Source organism: Ailuropoda melanoleuca, chromosome 11 (genome assembly GCF_002007445.2).
Source record: "Ailuropoda melanoleuca isolate Jingjing chromosome 11, ASM200744v2, whole genome shotgun sequence".
Lineage (NCBI taxonomy): Eukaryota > Metazoa > Chordata > Mammalia > Carnivora > Ursidae > Ailuropoda > Ailuropoda melanoleuca.
In genome coordinates, this window is record NC_048228.1 from 41,005,605 (window position 1) to 41,026,246 (window position 20,642).

The window sequence follows — 20,642 nt, forward strand, 5'->3', positions numbered from 1 at the left end:
TCTCTTTAAAGTCTTTGTATCGGTTGTGACTTGCTGCTCTGTATCACTCTTGGGGCCTTTTTACCTTTATAGAGCCCCCCTTAATATCTCCTGTAGGGCTGGTTTCGTGGTTACGAAATTGGTTAATGATTGGCGATTTTGGAACGTCTTTATTTCTCCATCAATTCTGAATGACAGCTTTGCTGGATAAAGGATCCTTGGCTGCATGTTTTTCTCTGAAAGAGCTTTAAAAATGCCCCCCCAAGCCTTTCTCTCATTCCAGGTCTCTGTAGACAGGTCTGACGTAATCCTGATACCTTTGCCTTGGTACGTGAGAAATTTCTTTGCCCTGGCCGCTTTCAATACTGTATCCTTGGATCTAATATTTGCGAATTGCACTATGACATGCCGTGGCGTAGGTTTGTCCTGGTTGAGCTTGGATGGGGTCCTCTCTGCCTCTTGGACACGAATGCTTGTTTCCCTTGCTAGATTAGGGAAGTTTTCAGCTACAATTTGTTCAAATATCTCTTCTAGACCTCTGTTTTTCTCCACCCCTTCAGGGATGCCGATGATTCTGACATTGGATCGTTTCATAGAGTCAGTAATCTCCCGTAATCTACATTCGTGGGCGTGGATTTTTTTAAGACCAGCTTCTATTTTCGTTTTTTCTTCTACTAACCCATCCTCCAATTCGCTAACGCGTTCCTCTGCCTCGGTGACCCTGGCCGTCAGAGCCTCTNGGCTCCCTCCCCCTTCCGTTTATCTTCCGATATCTGTGTGTGGTTTCACGGCTCTCCGCTTCGTACCTCAATACTCAGCGCTGGAGATGTTCATTTGTAGAGATCCAGATGTATCTTCCTGCGTCTCAGGCTGATTCCGTGGGTGTTCAGGATGGTCTGGTACCTATCCAGCTCGACTTAGGGGACCGGCTGAAAAAGGGGTCGCCTACTCCTCTGCCATCTTAACTCCCCCCCATTTCTGGTTCTTTTTATCTTTTCTATCTCTTTGATGACATCTCACTGAGATCCTTCACTGCATTCTCATGTTCTGTAAGTATCTTTATGACCGTTACTTTGAATTCTTTATCAAGTGTATTGCTCATTTTCATTTCATTTAGCTCTTTTGCTGTGATTTGTCCTGTTCTTTCATTTGGGACATATGCCTCTGTCTCCTGATTTTATCTAACTCTGTGTTTGTTTCCATGTATTGGGAAAGTCAGCTACATCTCCTGTTTTTGAAATTGTGGCTTTATGAAGTGGAGGTCTGGTGGTGCCCTGTAGTACAGCATCCCCTGTTCACCAGAAACAGGCACTTCAGGGGTGTCTCCTGTGTGTGTTGCATGCACCCTCCTATGTAAGTTGTGGCTGAGCTGTGTTTGCCTTAGGTTCAGTTGGTTGGAATGACCCAATCTTTCTGCCTTTGGCAGGGTTTTTGGTCCCTGTGCTGTTGAGTTGCAAGTCTGGGGACACTGTTGGCTTGTAGTTGGGGGATGTCAGCAGTCAGACCAGGTGCCTACCCTTAGCTTGTGTGCTGCAGCTGTGGTAACACTGAACCGCAGGACACTTTCCCTGCATTGTCCCCTGAAAGGCTTTTGTTGGTTGACAGGCCTGCAGTCAGACTAGAGGCCTGCCACCAGTAAGTCTTCTGAGGCTGCAGTTGCACTGATGTGTGTGGTTATCTGCCCCTGTCCCCAGCACAGGAGTCACTTTGGAGTGGTGCTGTTCCCCAGTTGGGCTGTTTGTAGGATGCATTGCAGCAGGAGCTGCTTTGGAGGGATGCTTGCCAAGTGAGACAGGGTTGGATGGGGGAAATCTGCAGGATAATGCAGGGTCAGGGCATGTGGTGTTAGCAAGCTAGATGGAGTGTGTTCCCAGAAGTGTCCAGCTCTCCAGGCTTGGGGGTGGGAGGAGAAATGGCACCTGCCATCTCTTTTGTTCTTGAAGAAGTCTCCGTAGGACCCCTGCCTCTCCAGCATATGTTCTGAGATTAAATAACTCTTCTTCCTGCATACCCCAGGCGCTTTTGAAATTGTTGCTTTTATTCTGGGTCTTTCAGGGCAATGATTCAGTTTCCTATCACCTTCTGGCTCTCCCAGAGCCAGGCCTTGCTCATTTTAAGTATTTGGAGTTAAGCCTCACTGATTGTAAAAACTTGTGAAATTAATCCTTACTGGTTTTCAAAGCCAAATATTGTGGGGATTTGTTTTTCCAGTGCAGGTCTCGATGTGGGGTCTGCTTTTCTCCCTTCTCTGTGCTTGTGGAAACCCTCTCATATGTGGTTAGTCTTGCCAGAAGTTAGTTGATCATGTCTCTGTCCCTCTTACCCTTTTTTATGTGGCCTCTTCCCCATGATTAACTTTGGAAAGTTTGTTCTGCCAGTCTTTGGGTCATTTTCTAAGTTAATTCCTCTGATGTGGCTTTCTAGGTGTGTCCTTGGGATGAGATGAGCTCAGGATTCTCCTAATCTGCTATTTTCCTCCTGCACCTCACATCGGCATCATTTTGACATTCCTAGCAACAGTTCATAAGGGTTCCAGTTTTTCCACATCCTGGCCAACACTTGTTATTTTCTGAATTTTTGATTATGGCCATCCTAATGGTTGTGGGGTCTTGATTTGCATATTCCTGATAGTGATGATTGAACATCTTTTCCTGTCTTTATTGATCACTTTTATTTCTTTGGAGAAATGTCTATTCAAGTCCTTTGCCCATTTTTAAATTAGACTGTTGGAGGTTTTTTTTGTTGTTGTTGAGTTGAAGGACTTTATTCTGGGTATTAACCCCTTATATATACATGGCTTGCAAATATTTTCTTCCTTTTTGTGGGTTTCCTTTTCACTGTGTTGTTTTCTGTGCTGCACAAAAGTTTTAAAATTTTGTGTGGTCCCATTTGTCTGTTTTTTCTCTTGTTCTGTGCTTTTGGTGTTATATCCAAGCAATCGTGGCATATCCAATGTCATGAAGCTTTTCCTCTGTGTTTTCTTCTAGGAGTTTTATAGTTTCAGGCAGCAGTGTTCCTAAGATTGATAGGTTTGTCGTTTTCTTACTGTCTTTGTTTGGCTTTGATATCAGGCTAATGCTTGGCCTCATAGAATGGGTTAGGATGTTTTCTGTCCTCTTCAATTTTTTTGGGAAAAGTTTGGAAGGAATATTATTTCTTTAAATGTTTGGTAGAATTCACTAGTGAAGCCATTAGGTTTAGGTCTTTAATTTGTTGGGAGATTTTTGATTATTGATTCAATCTTCTTAATAGTTATGTCTATTCAGATTTTCTGTGTCTTTGTGAATTAGGTTTTGTTTCCTAGAAACATGTCCATTTCATATTCAATTTGTTGATGTACAATTGTTCATAGTGTTCTCTTATAATTCTTTTTATTTTTGCGGAGTCAGAAGTAATGTTCCCACTTTCATTTCTGATTTTATTAATTTGAGCCTTCTCTCTTTTTGTCTTAGTTGATTCAGCTGAAGTTTTGTCAATTGTGTTGATCTCTTCAAAGAACCAACTTTTGGTTTGTTTTCCTCTATTGTTTATCTGTTTTCTATTTCATTTATCTGTTCTAATCTTAATTTCATTTCTTCTGCTAGCTTTGGGTTTAATTTGTTTTTCTTTTCTAGTTTCTTAAGTTGTAAAGCTAGATTTGAGATTTTTGATTTGAGATTTTTAAAATATGTTTATAGTGTAAGTGTCCTCCTTTGCACTGCTTTCACTGTGGCTATTATCAGTTTTGGTATGTTGTGTTTTTGTTTTCATTTGCTAAGAATTTTCTATTTTCCCTTGTGATTTCTTCTTTGATCCATTGGTGGTTTAAAAGTGTTTTAATTTTCCAAGTCCTGCCAATTTTCCATTTCTCTTTTGTCATTGATGTCTGAATTCATCCTGTTGTAGTTAGAGAAGATATTTGGTATGCTGTTTATCTTTTTAAATCTGTGAGACTTACTTTGTGGCCTAACAGTGGTCTACTCTGGAACCTGTCCCATGTGCACTTGAGAAGGATGTGTATTGTGTTATTGGGTAGAGTGTTCTTTTTATGTCTTAGATCTAGTGGGTTTGTTGTGTTGTGTTCTCTATTTCTTCTGTCTGGTTGTTCTATCCATTATTGTGAATGGAGTCTTGGAGTCTCCAATTATTATTCTGGAACTATTTATTTGTCACTTCATTTCTGTTAGTTTTTACTTCATGTATTTTCATGATTTGTCATTATATGCATAAATCTTGGCAATGTTATATCTTCTTGCTGTATTGATCCTTTGTTAATATATAATGTCTTTATTTGTTTCTTGTAACATTTTTTGACTTAAAGTTTATTTTATCTGGTACTAGTATATGTGTATTTGCTCTCTTTTGGCTACTATTTGCATGGAATATTTTTTTCAATCCTTTCCATTTTAGCTTGTTTGTGGCCTTGGACACAATTAGTAATTATTAAATTTTGATTTAAAACTTTTTTATTTTTAATTTTTAATTTATTTTTAACTATTCCCTCAAGTTGTATAGGAAACCAGATTTGGTATTACAGATGAAAGTTATGGTAATACCAGCTTTTACATTAATAATTTTTCTTTTTTAGATGTATTAGTCTCTTAAATCTGTAGAAAACAAAATGTGGTTACAAATCATTGCTACAGTAATACCGGCTTTTGTAATTACCCATGTGTTTACTTTTACTGAACTCTTTATTTTTCCATATAACTTTGACTTACTGTTTAGCATTCTTTCATTTAACCTCGTAGGACTCTCTTGAATGTTTCTTGCAGGGTGGGTCTAATGGTCACAAACTCTCCCAGCTTTTGTTTATTTGGGAATGTCTTAATTCTTCTATCACTTTTGAAGGACATTATTGCCAGATATAGTATTTTTTGATTGACAGTTTTTGTCTTTAGTACCTTGAACATATCTGCCCCCCCTCTCTGGCTTCTGAAGTTTCTTTCTTTTTTTCTTTTTTTTTTTTTTTTAAAGATTTTATTATTTATTCGACAGAGATAAAGACAGCCAGCGAGAGAGGGAACACAAGCAGGGGGAGAGGGAGGAAGAAGCAGGCTCATAGCAGAGGAGCCTGACGTGGGGCTCGATCCCATAACACCAGGATCACGCCCTGAGCCGAAGGTAGACGCTTAATCGCTGTGCCACCCAGGCGCCCCTGAAGTTTCTGATAAAAAATCTGCTGATACTCTTATTGAGGAATCCTGTATTTGACGATTCACTTTTCTCTTGTGTTCAAGATTCTCTTTTTATCTTTAGCTTTTGGAAGTTTGAGTATAATGTCTTGGTGTGTTTTCTTTGAGTTCCTCTTTTGTAGAACTTCTTGAGTGTTTATATTCATGTTTTTCATCAAATTTGGGGAGTTTTCAGTCATTATTTATTTAAATATTCTCTCTTCCCCTTTATTTTTGTCTTACTCCTCTAGGATCCCCACAATGTGTATGTTGGTCTGTGCGATGTTCCACAAATCTTTTAGGTTCTGCTGATGTTTCTTCATTTTTTTCCTGAGAGTCCATAATTTCCATTGTCTTGTCTTTAAGGTTGATAATTCTTTCTTCCATTGCTCAAATCTGTCCTGAGCACCTCTAGTGAATTTTTCATTTCAGTTATTGTACTTTTCAGTTCCAGAAACTCTTTTTGGTCTCTATTTAGTTTTATGTTTCTTTTTTTGATGGTATTGATTCTTTTCCTGACTCCACATCTTCCTGTAGTTCTTTGAGCATCTTTAAAAGACTTATTTTAAAGTCTTCACGTAATGTAAATCCCTTTAGTTCCTTTTTAGGACAGTTTGTTGTTTGTCTCCCGGCCCCCATCCCAAATGTGTTCCATTGTATGTCTTGTGATTTTTTTGTTGAACACTGGGCATTTTAATCTAATAATGTAGTTCTGGAAATCAGTGTCCAGATTTAATCCAATCCTTCTTTAATGTCTGCTATTTTTTGTTACTTTTTTCCCTCTTTTTGATTGTTGTAGGCAATCTCTGTGCTGAAAATCAACCTGAGGTATAATTTAAGGTCTTCTTAGGCCTTTTCTGAGCATTTCCCTTGGCATGCATTGTCACTTTCTAATTTTCCTTGTATATATTCTTGTTTTTTATTGTTTTGCTTCTGAAAAGGGAAAACAAAAACAAAAAAATGCGTGGGAAGGAAGGACACAAGCCTTTTAAATCCTCTGGAAGTCACTTCAGCTAAGAGGGAAGGACTTGCAACTATAGGTGGAAGTGTATTAACAATGGCTGTCCACCCCCTTATCTACACCTCTGATCAGAAGCAGTAGTCAGCAATCAGCAGAGGTCCCTGATATTTGGAGGACTGGGTCCTTTTTGTCCACCCTGACTCCTGAAAATTGTGCAAGCTCTCAGGAACATGCACACAGCTGCTCACTTGCCACCTGACTGAGTATGTGGGGGTGGGCTGCTGCTACTGCTTAAATTGACTAAAATTAAACATCTCGGTTTTTCCCTGGAAATTCCAAGCCTTCAACAGACTCCACAGAGTTCCAAAATAGTTATATCAGATAGATTCTACCAGTGAAATTGTTGCCTAGGTGGGGAAGACAGATTCCTGATGCTTCTATTCCACCATCTTCCCAGAATTTTCAAATTAGATTTTAAAGGAGTTCCTTCACTGAAATAATTAGGTGAGGTAACTTACATGACATTTAGCATAAAGCTTCAAAGTTACTTGTTCTTTTTTAAGTAATAATTTATGTGGTCATTTTACATATGTAGTTTTGGTAAACTATAATTACTAATGATATTTTTTCTTTTAGTGCGTTTTTATGTGTTTTATTTGTTTTTTAATCTCAGGAAACTGGACAATGGCAATTTGAGTGGATTTTGAAAAATGTCTGAAGGTTAGCAGGCTGCATCTACCTTCTGTCTTCTCCCCACTTTTTACAAAAGAATAAATGGGATGTTTGAGAAGAGAGCTATATTAAAAGAAGAGTGTTGCAAATGGCTTCAGAATCTGTGAATGCAAAACAAGCTAGGAATCACTGCACAAAGGGGAAAAGACAGCAGCACCAGCAAATAAAGAATAGGTCTTCAATTAGTGATGGTGATGGGGAAGACTCCTTTATCTTTGAAGCAAATGAAGCTTGGAAAGATTTTCATGGTTCCCTTCTTCGGTTTTATGAAAATGGAGAACTCTGTGATGTCACACTAAAGGTGAGACTCTCTTTTTTTCTTTTTCAGTTTCTTTATTGCATAAACAGGGTTTCTAGAATCACACAAGGCAAATTTTTGGTGCCATACTTATTTGTTACAGTCAAGATGATGTTAGTCTTATGTTAGATACATAAAGGCAGGTTAGCATAAGATAAAATTATTGTACAAATTAAATGTTAATATTCATTATTTCTTAATTTAACTTCTGAGAGTTCTGGAACCTTAAAACGTTAAGTAGTTATAATTACTGAAATTAATAAATTGCTGTTGACCAGTAAGCTTTTAACTCATGAATTTAGAAATTACTTAGAAAGTTAGGAAGTCTTGGTTGCTTATTCAGCTGCACTAGTATTTTAGTATATGTTCCTACCTGGTAATTTAACCACAACTTTAAAACAATTGTCTCTTAAGTGAGACTATCTATACCTGATAGTGAAGTAGTGTGTTTTTCTCTGACAAATAAATAAAATCTTTTTTTTTCTCTAAGATTTTATTTATTTGACAGAGAGAGAGAACACAAGCAGGGGCAACAGCAGACAGAGGGAGAAGCAGGCTCCCCGCTGAGCAGAGAGCCCAATGTGGGACTTGATCCCAGGACCCTGGGATCATGACCTGCGCTGAAGGCAGACGCTTAACCATCTGAGCCACCCAGGCACCCCTAAATAAATAAAATCTTAAAAAAAAAAAAAGTATTACCACTTAATCTTTTAACAGGTCTGTTATTGGATTTGTTTCTTAATTCTAATTCAACATTTCTTCAACTGTCAGAATTTTAACTGTCACAGAACAACTAAGTCAAATCGGGTTGTGGATAATTTATCATGCTCTGTTCAACATAAACTTCACTTTTTATATTCATATAACTTTGAGGATTATTCTTTGATATAAAGTCATCTATGTTCTTTTATTCGTATGTTTCTTTAGACCATTATTGCTTTTAGGACACACATTTTAGAAAGACCATTGCACTGGCTCAGTCAGTGGTGTGTGACTCTTGATCTTGGGGTTGTAAATTTGAGTCCTATGTTGGGTATAGGAATTGCTTAAAAATAAAATCTTTAGGGGCACCTGGGTGGCTCAGTCAGTTAAGCATCTGCCTTCAGCTCAGGACATGATCCTGGAGTGCTGGGATTGAGCCCCACATTGGGCTTCCTGCTCAGTGGGGAGCCTGCTTCTCCCTCTGCCCCTAACCGCACTCATGCTCTCTTTTTTTCTTTGTCTCTCAAATAAATAAAATCTTTGAAATAAAATAAAATCTTTAAAAAAAGGCAATTATTCAGATTTATTTTGTCATTTATATATAAGGTCATTAGCCGATTTTTAAAATTCCAAAATGAGCACCTGTATTAGAAATAACAAATAAGTTTATTGAGCATATATTTACTAAGGTCTTATCCTAGTACATGGAGAGTATAAATAAGCTTGAAATTTGAATAATATTCTATTCTTGCCTTGAAGGCATTTGAAATTTAGCCAGGAATAGGCACAAACACAGCTTACGATAGTACAATTTAGTGATTATCATTTTTGTGTTATTTTTATGGTAGCGTAGGAGAGGATTTAAGAATTACGCCTGAGAGGTGATTGGAAAAGCTTCACATAAGAGATTATTATCTTGAGGTCATTCCAGGGAGAGGTAAAACTTGTTTATATATTATTTTGTTTATTAGTGAAAATATTTTAAATAGTATATCCACTAGCAGGTCTAAAATTATATATGGGGTAAGCTTTTTAAGGGCAACAATTTGGTTGGCTAAAGGATGCAGAAATTAGTCTTGCAGAGGTATTGCATGGCACTCATAATTCTTATATGTTATAGATCAACAAGAGTAACATTTACAGAGATGCTTATACTTGCGCTTTATGTAGTTTGAGGAAATGTATACTCTTATGAAAGATCATAGTTAATTTTACTTAAAGAGGTTAACAGATTATTAGAGGAAGGAAACCCCCTACATCACCTGTTGATGCTGCCACTGAATATGTTTTATTCATATTATTTGACTTGATTTTTTTTTTGAAACTACATGATTCTGTAATTTTTTTAAACAAATGTTTATAGGATTCTAATAAATACTTTCAAGACTAAATGTCATAATTTTTTGGTGTCAGACTTCTAAATGACCAGGTAAGAATAAGTCCTCCAAAAGATTTCAGGGAAACAAAATATCTGAGCTACATTATAGTAGCATACTTCCAAGAAGTAGAAATGTTAAAATTATTAGCCTTATAAATGTAACTGATAACTCCTGACTGGAAGGCAGGAGTTTAATCTAATAAAAGAGAAATGATAAAGGAGGAGGTGATTTTATGTTTAACACTTAAGCATTCTCTGTTAAGCAGTGTAATAAATGATCACTTTTACTTTCTGACATTCAGGTAATAAAGTGATATTTTGATTTTTTCCATGTTCAGAAAAGGAGGTACTTAAATATTTATATTTGTAGATCCTTGTTTATTCTATCTCTAAAATGTTATCCATTGTTTCCTTTATGCAGGTTTTTAAAAAGATTTTGTTTATTGTCAGAGGGAGGGAGTGACCACGCACAAGCAGGGGGGAATGGCAGGCTGAGGGAGAAGCAGGATCCCCACTGAGCAATAAGCCTGTTGTGGGACTCGAACCTAGGACCCTGGGTTCATGACCTGAGCCAAAGGCTTAACTGACTGAGCCACCCAGGCGTCCCTCATTTCTAAATTTCTGATGAAATGTTCTTTCATTCCTAAATTTCTGATGAAATGTTTTTGGTAATTGATAATTATTTTTATGTACTAGAGCAGAAAAATATAGAAATAAACTTTCAGTAACATAATGAAATTACATAATGTCAAAGGAGAGAATTAATGCATAAAAAGCCAAATATTTTGATGTTGCTATTTCATACACATGGCTCAAAGACCTTTTTAAAATTCAGATGGGTATTCTAAAAGGGCACATAGGGGGTGTGATTGTGTGTGTGTGTGTGTGTGTGTGTGTAATATTCAAGTTTTAGTTTATTTGAATCAAATTAAAATAGAATTATTGAAGGACAAAGCCTTTTGAACAATATGAAAATAATTTGTGGTCCATCGATTTATACAGCTTGGGTAAGAAAGCAGTGTTAAAATAATGTTTCCCTGGAAATTGTAGAATTCTATTTTATGTAGTGGCAAATTGTTGAAGCAGATTTATGTCATGTGAGATTTACAAATATTTGCATAGAAACTAAATCTCAATGGTGGCATATGCAGATATTCTAAAAAAAAAAAAAGGCTATTTTTAGCCTGTTTTTAAAATGTTTAATATCAGGTTTCAGATCCCATTTTAGGGCTGAAGTGAATTTGAAAACATGCCAAGCTTTCTGCTTTAGTCTGGGTTACACCTTGACTCTCAATAGAATGAATCTAAATCCTGCCTTCTGAATTCTTTTAAAAAATTAAATATAGTATAACTAACAGGAATGATAATCGTGTGTTTGTTGAAGGAATATTCATTTTTCCTTCACATTAGTGAAAAAAGGTCAGGGAGGAACACTTATAAACAAAAGCCTTTATACATTGTAATACTCCTCAGGCCTTTTTCTTTAGAAGTTCTTATTTTAAAATTCATTCCCAAATAATGAGACACAACTATAAGTGTATTATTCAGTCAAAATGCTACATGCAAACCGGAGAATTGGTAAAACACTATCCTATTACTTGTACTTAATGATTATTTAACATAAAGTGCTGGGAAAACTGGATACTCAGTACCAGAACCTTCCAGATGGAAATAAAGATGTAAAACAATAAAACCATAAAAATACAGGAATACCTGAAGTTAGTATTTATGGACTATCAGAATGATTCCAATTTTAAGCATAGCACCTAAGGCAGAAGTTGTAAAGACAAAGATTTATTTGATTGTGTAAAAATCTATAGGAGGTGAAAAAAAAAGTACATCATAAAAGAGAAAAGCTGGAAGTATATATGACAAATGACTCACACTCTAAATGTATGAGGAGTTCTTACAAATACATATGAAAAAAGTCCCAGAAAAAAGTTCATAGAAGAGATAAAAATAACCCAAAATTAATGAATGATTCAATGACATTAGTAAAAGATAAACTAAAACAATGGGATAATATTTTCATTCATCAAATTGACAAATATTTTGTAGTAAGTTATCAGTCAAAATATGGCACAAATATTGTAGGTAGATCAGAAATAGAAAATTTAGCAGTATATGTCCAAACTGCACCTATACTTTGCAATACCATTTCTACTTTTAGGAATTTATCTGTAGGAAATAATGGAGTGTGAACAGATTCAGTGACAGCAAAGTTTACTGTGTCATTTATAAGAGCAAACTATTGGCAGCATAATTTTTCAACAAATAAGGTGGTAAGATTTCAGTGTTTTTTATTATATTATTTCAAAATAATTTAAGAAATGAAAAAACTTTAGCTAAGCTCATAGTGAATACTACTAAATAATGGTTTATTTACTCTGTGCTTCAGTGTTCTCACTAATAAATTGTGGATCATAATAGTACCTACTTATGGGGCATTGGAACAATTAAGTGAGTTAATAAGTGAAAAGCACTTAGCTGACACAGTGACTGTAATTATTAATACTGTGTTATATATTTAGAAGTTGCTAAGAGGAGAGATCTTTTTTTTAAAAAAAAGATACATTTATTTATTTGAGAGAGTGTGCACGCCTCAGCATGGGTTGGGGGTTGAGGCAGAGGGAGAGAATCCTAAGCAGACTCCCCACTGAGTGTGAAGCCCAACATGGGGCTCGCTGTCGTGACCCATTAGAGATTACGGCCTGGCCTGAAACCAAGGGGTGGATGCCCAACTGACTGAGCCACCCAGGTGCCCCTAAGAGAAGAGATCTTAAAAAGCTCTTATCATAGGGAAAGAAAAAATTGTAATTATGTGAGGTGTTAGTTACTAAACATTGTGGTAATCACTTCATGATATGTACATAAATGAAATCATTATGTTGTATAACTTAAACTTACAAAATGTAATATGTCAATTGTATCAAAACTGTAAAAAAATTTTTTTTTTAAAAAGGGGTCTCACAGACCAAATACAAGAATAGTGCTCAAGTAGTGCTGGATGATGTACGTTGCTCTTCTCATTCACAGAATGCTCCTGAAATTTGAGATAATATAGAAAATCATAGTTTATGATTTTAGTATATGTACATTATAGATATTAAGTGGCTTATTTGGAAGAAGAAAATTTCAACTAGCTTAGATTAAAATAAGTGACCAAAGGATTGCATTGTTAAAACGAACACACTAAATCCCTGTGGGTTTTTGTCTCTGCCACCACACATGCTCAATGCTGATCTAAAATTGATTTTTATATTAAATTGAATCTCCTTTTGTTTCTTTGTTTTGAACAGGTTGGCTCAAAGCTGATCTCTTGTCACAAGCTAGTATTGGCTTGTGTTATCCCCTACTTCAGAGCCATGTTTCTCTCTGAAATGGCTGAAGCCAAGCAAACACTGATTGAGATCAGAGATTTTGATGGTGATGCAATAGAAGACTTGGTAAAATTTGTCTATTCTTCACGGCTCACTTTGACTGTTGACAATGTCCAGCCTCTCCTATATGCAGCCTGTATTCTACAGGTTGAACTGGTGGCTAGAGCTTGTTGTGAATACATGAAGTTACATTTTCATCCCTCCAACTGCCTGGCAGTGAGAGCCTTTGCTGAAAGTCACAACCGAATAGACTTAATGGACATGGCGGATCAGTATGCCTGTGAGCATTTTACTGAAGTAGTGGAGTGTGAAGACTTTGTAAGTGTGTCACCCCAACATCTCCATAAGCTTTTGTCCTCCAGTGATTTAAATATTGAGAATGAAAAGCAGGTCTATAGTGCAGCCATCAAGTGGCTTCTTGCCAATCCGCAGCATCATTCCAAATGGTTGGATGAAACACTTGCACAGGTAGGGGCTGAAATAAGATTGTGTATAGAAAAATGAAGTGATATGGAAGCAAATTAGATTGTTTCATTGATCATGAAAAGTGTAGATTATCCAAAGGAATTTGGAAATCTTTATGTAATACAGTGTGACAATGGCTTTCTCTACTTTCCTATTTACTCACTGTGCTATTTAAGTCTGAATTTGTTACCTTTAATTAGAAATGTCATTCTTTTTAACCTGAATATTGAAAATAGCCCTTTGAAATTGTAGTAATAAATATTTTATTTATGCTGATAGAAACTGGTTCTGAGAAAACAGCTCTAAGTAACTATTGTTTTATAATGAAGTTTCTAAATTGTTGTGAATTAGTTTCCTATCTGGAAAGACCGCAAGACGTTACTTTCCATTTTCTTTCCTCACCACAGTTTCACTTATATAACCTCAGAAATGTGGCTTTTTTTCTTTGTTACTTACTTGCTTACTGTCAACAGGACAACCTGGGTAGGGAGATAGTAAATAGGCCTTAGAATTACTTTGAAAATAAGTTTGTCAACAGAAACAAAAAATTTGATGATCTCACAGCTATCTTATTTGTGTGTATGCATATGTACTTTTAACTCAAAATTATATTACCTGGTTTGATCATCCCATTAATCCACTAGAAAATCAATGCATCTTTAAGGGAAGAAAGGTGAGTGCCTCTACTTAAAGTGGGGATGCATCCCTGATTAATATATAACCTTCCAAGGTGATTGATTTGGAGAAAACAATACTGATTTATTATGAATGTTTCTGTGTTCAAGCAATGAAGAAATCCCATTTCCATTTGTTCAATCTTGGCTTTAAAAGGCAAAAGAACAAAACATGGCAATTTTGTTTTGATTGTGCCTTTTCTCTAGCAGCAGTGGAGCCTTGTGATTATGACACTACCATTTTTGGAAGTAAGAAACTTGAATGAATACAATTGAATTATTTTATCCCGTCTACTTAAATCTGTATTTAAAGGGGGGAAGATGCATTTAACATATAATCTGATTTCATTAGTGCAGACCATACTAGAAATCACGTTAGAACTTGGCTCATTGAACTTCCCTCACATGTTAGAAAGGCTTTGTGTAGTAAACGAGTTTTAAAAAGACAACATAAAATACTACAGAGTAGAGCATGAGCTATCTGTATCTAATTTCAACTTAAATTTTACATCTACAACTCTTCGTGATCTTAGGTGCGTTTGCCGCTGTTGCCAGTTGATTTTCTTATGGGTGTTGTGGCAAAAGAACAGATTGTCAAGCAAAATCTAAAATGTAGAGATTTATTAGATGAAGCAAGAAACTACCATCTTCACTTGAGTAGCAGAGCAGTTCCTGACTTTGAATACTCCATTCGGACTACCCCAAGGAAGCAGACTGCTGGTAATTAAATGACTCATTTTATCATATCTACTGGAAGAATTATATTCCCAAACTTAATTGTAAGATGGTTAGTACCTGATTGTCTTAAAGTAGTAATTGGCAAGTATGGTTATATGTGAATTCTTACTGGACATGATTCAGGTAGTTTTACAATAAGCCAATTTTTAAAAAAGCCGTAAGTTCTATGCACTTCGAAGAGTCTGCTTAAATCTTTTTTTAAGGTTTTCTTGATACTTCTAGCAGAGTTAATTCCTCTATCATTTGTACTTTTAGAATATTTGTTTACACTTGTTTTATTTTACTGTGTTACATTGAAATTTATTTACTTGACATGTTTTGAGCTCTTCAAAGATAAGGAAATACCTTATTCAGGTTTATATCTCTAGTGTCAGGGATGGAACTTAACACATATTTTGTGTTTAAATATTACTAGGTTCTGTGTTTTGTCAAAAGAAAGGCACTAAATGGAGCCCCTGGCTGACTCAGTCGGAAGAGCAACATGACTCTTGATCTTGGGGTCATGAGTTTAGCTCCATGTTGGGTGTACAGATTACAAAAAAAGTAAAAAACAAAAAAACAAAAAAAACAACAAAACTTGAAAGGCACTAACTGCGTTTAAAATTTGTATAATAGATTATGTGAGACTCTTAGAATCTAAAGGTCTTATATTTAAGGAGGCATGCAGTTTTACCTTTATTTGCTGCAGTTTTCAGACCGTATTTTCCTAATAGTTCATGTTCGCTTATGTTACTTTTTATAAGTAAAAAAAATATATTTGAGGGATGATGGAAAATAAATGAAAATCCAGGAATTCAGAAAGTGGTACTCTGAACAGAGAGTTTATCTACATTTGTTGCTACCCAATATAATAATCAAATAAAGAGATCTATGGAACAAAGGGCAGTACTTGATTATGAATAGTGGGGTTTTATCTAGTTAAAGAAAATGTGAATGTCATATATGTACTTATGATTGATTTAGTTGGAAAAGATGACACAAGCAATTCTGTACATTTTTTAATGCAATCATTCAGCAAATATTTATTTAGTACATCCCACATGCCAGGTTCTGGGATAGACATCAGAAATGCAGATACACATAGAATATAGCCAGCCCTATTTTGAGAGAACTTGCAGTCCAATATAGGGAAATAGACATGTGAATAAATAAATGCAATGAAGTGGTAAAGGGATGTTGATACAAGTATAGAGGGGAACACAAAAGAATGGTTATTTTTACCTTGGAAAGGTTCAGGAAAGGTTTTATAGAGAAAGTAAACCTCAGTCTTAGTTTTGAATAATAAACATGTTTTTGTAGGTTCCAGTTAAGGAAAGGGGTATTCAGTTCATTTTTCATCCGTTGAATGCCTAGTACATGCCAGGCACTGTGCTAGCCCTGTTAAGTACAAAATGTTTAACACACAGTCCTAACCTATCTTAGACTCTGGAGACAGATATCCGTGTAATGGATCATTTCTATACTGTGTTAAGTGAACGATAGTTACCAAATTGGCTTTGGAACATCAAGGATGAGCACTGTATGCATTTGCAGGAACATGAAGTTTAAGAGAAAGAGAGGGAGATCAGGTTAGACAGTACAAGGCCTTTATGCTGTGCTGGGCTTTATCCTGTAGGGCAGTGGTTCTTAAAGTGTAAAAGAAGGGGTGGCCCCTGGCCCAGCAGCAANTCTGTTGGAGGTCTAAAAGCAAAAAGACCACTAAGTGATAAGAAAGGACAGGATTTTGCAGTAGTTGGATAATAGCACATGAGGGCCTGAACTAAAGCAATGGCAGTGAAATTGTGAGGGAGAGGAAGGGCAGGGCACCTCAGGGAAGGAAGAGGTGTCAGGTACGTGAGGAAGGGAGAGCCTTTTGAATATATTGGGTTTGAGGTGCTTGTGGGACATCAAGTGGAAACGTGGCTTAGATCTGTAGCTTGTAAGGCATTATGATACAGATGGAATTTAAAATCAAGGAATGCACTTTTCCTGTGTGAACATGAAGTTTATGAGAAGTAGGCAAAGGATGAAACATGGGAAACAGGAAAGAGAAATTGTTGGAGACAAAAGGAGACTTCAGTATTATGAAAATCAAGAGAGTGAAGGAGTTTCCCAAAAAGCAGGGTGATCAACGTATCGAGTGTTGCATTTGTATTCAATAAGAAATTAACTTAAGGGGCACCTGGGTGGCTCAGTCGGTTAAGCATCTGCCTTTGGCTCGGGTCATGATCCCAGGGTCTGGGATCTAGCCCCACATCAGGTTCCCTGCTTAGCGGGGAGCCTGCCTCTCCCTCCCCATCTGCTTCTCCCCCAGCTCATGCTCTCTCTCGTGCTCGCGTGCTCTCTCTCAAATAAATAGATAAAATCTTAAACTCTTAATTTTTTTTTTTATTAGATGTACTTATGACCTTAGCAAGAGCAATTTTACAGAGTAGGTGAAGATCTAAACCATATATAGGGGCGCCTGGGTGGCTCAGTCATTAAGTGTCTGCCTTCAGCTCAGGGCTTGATCCCCAGGGTTCTGGGATCGAGCCCCCGCATCAGGCTCCCTGCTCCACTGGGAGCCTGCTTCTTCCTCTCCCACTCCCCCTGCTTGTGTTCCCCCTCTTTCTGGCTGTCTCTCTGTCAAATAAATAAATAAAATCTTTAAAAAAAAATAAACCATACTATAAAATGGAATGTTAGCAAACAGAGATAGCTGATATATTCTATTCTTTGAGAAATTCAGATAAGGGGGAAACAAAATTAGATTTTTAGTAACATAATGACATTGAAGTTATCCAGATAACTCTCTTTTTTTTAGCAGTTCATCAAAATTTTGACTCCCTAAGTATTTTTTCCACACTAATTAAAAAAATTTAAGGAGCTATAATTTTGATCTATATTTTCTGGCTTTCCCTTTAGGCGTGCTGTTTTGTGTAGGTGGTAGAGGTGGATCTGGTGACCCGTTTCGCAGTATTGAATGCTATTCTATCAACAAAAACAGTTGGTTTTTTGGGCCAGAAATGAATAGTCGAAGGCGACATGTGGGTGTCATCTCCGTGGAAGGTGGGTCCATTATTATCTTAAGTCATAGCACATGATGATAACACTCTTTTAAAATACTTGAACTTTGAGAATTTCTTTCTGTAAGAAAATTGCCAAATTACAAAATGTTTCACTATATCAATAAAATATTTGTGTGGTGATTATTTACTTGCCTTATGCCCATAGATGCTCAGTGAACAATGTCTTGTATGTAGGTGCTTATTGGGAAAGGAGTATTAGGGAAAAGGAAGTTAAAGAGTTAAACTCTTAAGAGTTATATCTGCAAACGAATCAAACTGAAAGTGTTTATTGAATTCAAGTAATAAATATCAGCTTTTTTCTATGCCTAATTATTATTGAAATGAGTTTTTTTTTTTTTACTGGTTACTGAAAATGAAATAATTAGAGAACCATGGGTAAATTGTTAGGGGACTTTAAAAAAATAACTTTTTTTCCTGATTATAAAAGTGTAAATTCTTTTCAGGAAAATATGAGAACATTCTCATAAAAAGTAAAAATCATCTGTAAGCCAAAGACTCAGAAATAGTCACAGCTGACATTTTTGTATGTAACCTTTAAAATTATTTATTATATTTGTATTTTTAATAACTTCATTTAGAAAGTTTGATTATACAGTATTGAATTTTATATTTTCTTCATATAACGTTGAGTGTTTTTAAATTTTATTAAACATTCTTTGAAAGCATGATTAGTGATTTCATCTACTAAGTAATAAAAAGTTGGGAAACCAAAGGCAGGGATAGTGTTTGAGCATTTAAATAACTTCGTATTGGACAGCATGTTCCCGGCGTTTTATTAAGTAGAAGCTTACAGTTATTTTCATTTGACTATTTAAGTGACATTATTCATGATGTTGAACAGAAGACTATTTGTTGAAATTATCATGCTATTCTAATTATATGTTGATCTCATATATATATACATAAATAACCGTCAGTTTACTTACTTGGAATCAAATGAAAATGCTTCTCTGTTTGACAGGTAAAGTGTACGCAGTAGGTGGACATGATGGAAATGAACATTTAGGTAGCATGGAGATGTTTGATCCTCTCACTAATAAATGGATGATGAAAGCATCAATGAACACAAAGAGGTGAATCAGCATGGAATTCTTTTTGATTTGTTGGTGGAAAATAAAGCTTCCAGTCCTTGAAAGGGCTAATTTTCTACTTTTTATGTTTTTAGAAACTTTACTGTATTAAATACATTTTGTTAAATTTAGCATCCAATGTGATGGTTATAATTTTTTATATTTTCCTTCTTGAGATATATTTTATATTTTCTTTTTATATTTTAGAATATGGTAATGATTAACATACTTTCCACCTAAACCTGAGCATTGATTTTTTTAATTTTAACTCTGAAATAATCTTAGGTTTAAGGAAAAGTTGCAAAAATAATAGAGTTCCTATGTACCAGTGATTCTCAACAAAAGATGATTTTGCTTCCTTTGTGGAATACTTGGCAATATCTAGAGACATTTTTGGTTGTCACAGTTTGGGGGTGGGGATGTTGGGGGAGTGGCTGTTAGCATCTAGTTGGGAGAGGCCATGGATGCTGCTAAAAATCCTGTAAAGCACAAGAAAGCCCCCCACAGCAAAGAATTTTCCCCGCCCCAAATGTCGGTGATGCTGAGATAGAGAAATCCTGCTGTATACTCTTTGCCCAGCTCCCATAATGGTGATGTCTTGCACCATCATAATACAATTCCTGAAACCAGGAAACTAACATTAATACAATGGTATAAATTAATATTGCCATTTTTTCCACATAACCCTATGCTTTGAATTAGTTTTTCTTGTCTAATTATATTGCCTATTAATCTAATACAGTGTGAATAGTAGCAGAGATGGTAGGTGTTTTTATCTTATTTTTGATCTTAGCGGAAATGTCTCTAATGTTTCCCTACTAAATGAGATACTGGCTTTAGGACTAAGGCATAGGTTTTTTTTTTTGTTGTTGTTGTTGTTTTTAACATTTTAAGAAAATACCTCTCAGGGCACCTGGGTGGCTCAGTTGGTTAAGCATCTGCTTTCAGCTCAGGTCATGATCCCAGGGTTCTGGGATTGAGTCCCACATCAGGCTCCATGCTCAGCTGGGAGCCTGCTTCTGCCCGTCCCCGCTGCTTGTGCTCTCTACCTCTTGCTCTTTCTCAAATAAATAAGTAAATTCTTTAAAAAAAGAAAATAGCCCTCATTTTTTTACTCATTATTTTTTATTATGAGCCTTAATATTTAAAATTTCACCTACATAAGTTGAAATATATGTTGATAAGTGGATCAGTCTAAAGAGGAGGAAGATTTTCCATAACATGAATTAGTAAATGTTGACTAGAATTTTCTTAATGACTTGAATATCAAGTTTTCAGATATCTTAGGGTGAATGGATAGCTAGTATTTGATCAAATCAAGATTCAAAAGCATAGTAGGCCAAACATACTCTAAATCTATAGGCAATACCTAAAAATAGAGTTATAGGTTAATACCTGCTTTAGGTGTTATGAAAGACAAATTACACCAGTACAACCTGGTGGAAAATCAGGTTTGCAATTATGTTTCTTACGGAAAAAATTACTTGAACCAATATGAAGCACAGCTCTTAAAAAAAGGAAAACGAATATAATATAGTTGCCTATGTTGAGAAGTGGAGCCTTTGGATCAAGGAAGATTGTAGTTGTTCTGTTCTTTATGCTGATCTCCCCATAGCTATAGCTGGGGTCTCAAAGGGATATGCAACATCAGTTGGGATATGGGAATAAAAATTGGACTATATATTTTTTATTGCATCCTTTTAAATTTATTCTGATTGCATGTTTTTTTAATGAACATAACCTGTTAATACAGTAATGTATGTTTATAATTTGAAAATAATTATGGTTTATGGGGGGTACACAAAAATTGTTATAAATGTAGAGTTATAACCTGGGATGCGTAGAAGGACTAACACTTTAATAAGAGATCTGAAAACCGTGTAATATAAAAAATTGTTGAAGGGTTTTGGTTTGAGGGGAGAGGATTTTTTTATTTTACTTCCAGTGTAGTTAACGTACTGTGGTATATTAGTTTCAGGTGCACAATATAGTGATTTAACAGTTCCATATATTACTCGCTGCTCATCAAGATAGGTGTACTCTTTTTATTTCCCAAATATATTTT

The 20,642-nt window shown here is 35.8% G+C and overlaps 1 protein-coding gene across 15 annotated transcripts in view; it reads left to right on the top strand.

The window, feature by feature from the left end:
- The window catches only part of KLHL8 (kelch like family member 8), an 85,239-nt gene that overhangs the window by 27,749 nt on the left and 36,848 nt on the right, over nucleotides 1–20,642 (top strand). For 14 of the 15 annotated variants that reach the window (XM_034671569.1, XM_034671557.1, XM_034671570.1 and 11 more), the window contains exons 2-6: nucleotides 6,767–7,126; nucleotides 12,503–13,051; nucleotides 14,256–14,442; nucleotides 17,344–17,487; nucleotides 18,469–18,580. In XM_034671569.1, coding sequence (XP_034527460.1) covers nucleotides 6,914–7,126; nucleotides 12,503–13,051; nucleotides 14,256–14,442; nucleotides 17,344–17,487; nucleotides 18,469–18,580 — 1,205 coding nt within the window. In that variant the 5' untranslated portion in view covers nucleotides 6,767–6,913. The remainder of the gene's footprint in view (nucleotides 1–6,766; nucleotides 7,127–12,502; nucleotides 13,052–14,255; nucleotides 14,443–17,343; nucleotides 17,488–18,468; nucleotides 18,581–20,642) is intronic. The other variant, XM_034671566.1, reaches the window with a different exon arrangement.